Source organism: Xiphophorus hellerii, chromosome 24, assembly GCF_003331165.1.
Source record: "Xiphophorus hellerii strain 12219 chromosome 24, Xiphophorus_hellerii-4.1, whole genome shotgun sequence".
NCBI classification, from domain to species: Eukaryota; Metazoa; Chordata; class Actinopteri; order Cyprinodontiformes; family Poeciliidae; genus Xiphophorus; species Xiphophorus hellerii.
This window is the reverse complement of record NC_045695.1, coordinates 568,174-569,786: the sequence shown is the minus strand read 5'-3', so window position 1 is coordinate 569,786 and position 1,613 is coordinate 568,174. Positions and strand designations below refer to the sequence as shown.

At 45.6% G+C, this 1,613-nt stretch overlaps 1 protein-coding gene across 1 annotated transcript; it reads left to right on the top strand.

Annotated features, from left to right (window-relative positions):
- LOC116716283 (E3 ubiquitin/ISG15 ligase TRIM25-like) lies at positions 1–1,613 on the top strand. The gene is made up of 3 exons (XM_032557203.1): positions 1–802; positions 965–1,104; positions 1,533–1,613. Exons 1-3 carry the CDS (start codon positions 25–27, stop codon positions 1,611–1,613), a joined length of 999 nt encoding a protein of 332 aa, XP_032413094.1. The 5' UTR covers positions 1–24.

The window sequence follows — 1,613 nt, the reverse complement described above, 5'->3', positions numbered from 1 at the left end:
CAGTCAGTGTGACTGAGAGGAGAAATGGAGCAGCAGGCAGTTCAGCTGGACAGAGAAACTTTCTCCTGTTCCATCTGTCTGGATCTACTGAAGGATCCGGTGACTATTCCCTGTGGACACAGCTACTGTATGAACTGTATTACAAACTTCTGGGATGAAGGTGAGAAAAAGAAAAGCTACCACTGTCCTCAGTGCAGACAGACCTTCACACAGAGGCCTGTCCTGCAGAAGAACACCATGCTAGCAGCTTTACTGGAACAGCTGAAGAAGACTGGACTTCAAGCTGCTCCTGCTGACCACTGTTATGCTGGACCTGAAGATGTGGCCTGTGATGTCTGTACTGGGAGAAAACTGAAAGCCGTCAAGTCCTGTTTAGCCTGTCCGGCCTCTTACTGTGAGAAACACCTTCAGCCTCATTATGATTCAATTCCTTTAAAGAAACACAAGCTGGTGGAGCCGTCCAAGAACCTTCAGGAGAACATTTGCTCTAAGCATGATGAGGTGATGAAGATGTTCTGTCAAACGGATCGGAAGTGTATCTGTTATCTCTGCCCTGTGGATGATCATAAAGGCCACAACACAGTATCAGCTGCAGCAGAAAGGACTGAGAGACAGAACGAGCTACAGGGGAGACGAAGTATCATCCAGCAGATGATCCAAGGCAAGGATACAGATGTAAAACTGCTTCAACAGGAGACGAAGGCCATCAATCGCTCTGCTGATAAAACAGTGGAGAACTGTGAGAAGATCTTCACCCAGCTGATCTGTCTCCTCCAGAAAAGAAGCTCTGATGTGAAGCAGCAGATCAGATCCCAGCAGGAAACTGAAGTGAGTCGAGTCAGAGATGTTCAGGAGAAGCTGGAGCAGGAGATCACTGAGCTGAAGAGGAAAGACGCTGAGCTGGAGCAGCTCTCACACACAGAGGATCACACCCATTTTCTACACAGCTACCCCTCACTGTCAGTACTGAGTGAGACTAGCCATATATCCATCATCAAGGTTCGTCCTCTGAGACACTTTGAGGATGTGACAGCAGCTGTGACAAAGCTCCGAGATAAACTACAGGACATCCTGAAGGACTCATGGACAAACATCTCCCTGTTGGTAACTGATGTGAATGTTTTACTGTCAGAACCAGAACTAAAACCAAAGAGCAGAGCTGGATTCTTAAAATATCCATGTCAAATCATTAGGGATCCAAATATAGAAAACGATAAACTGTTGCTGTCAAAGAGGAACAGGAAAGTGAAAACAATTATTCATCATGAGTCTTATCCTAGTTATCAGCACTATCCTAATCAGCGTTATCCTAATCAAACAGACAATTTAACAGGATGGTGTCAGGATGGTGATCAGTCTGACTGATCGTTGTTACTGGGAAGTGGAGTGGAGCGGACAACAGGTTTTTGTAGCAGTCTCTTACAAGAATATTAAGAGAGTAGGAAGTGAACGTAATGACGATTCATGGGCATTAATGTGTTCCCAAAACAGTTTTAAATTTGTTACCAACAACTCACGGTTCACTGTCTCAGGTCCAGTTTCCTCCAGAGTTGGAGTGTACCTGGATCGCGGAGCAGGACTTCTGCACTTCTACAGTGTCTCTGAAACCATGA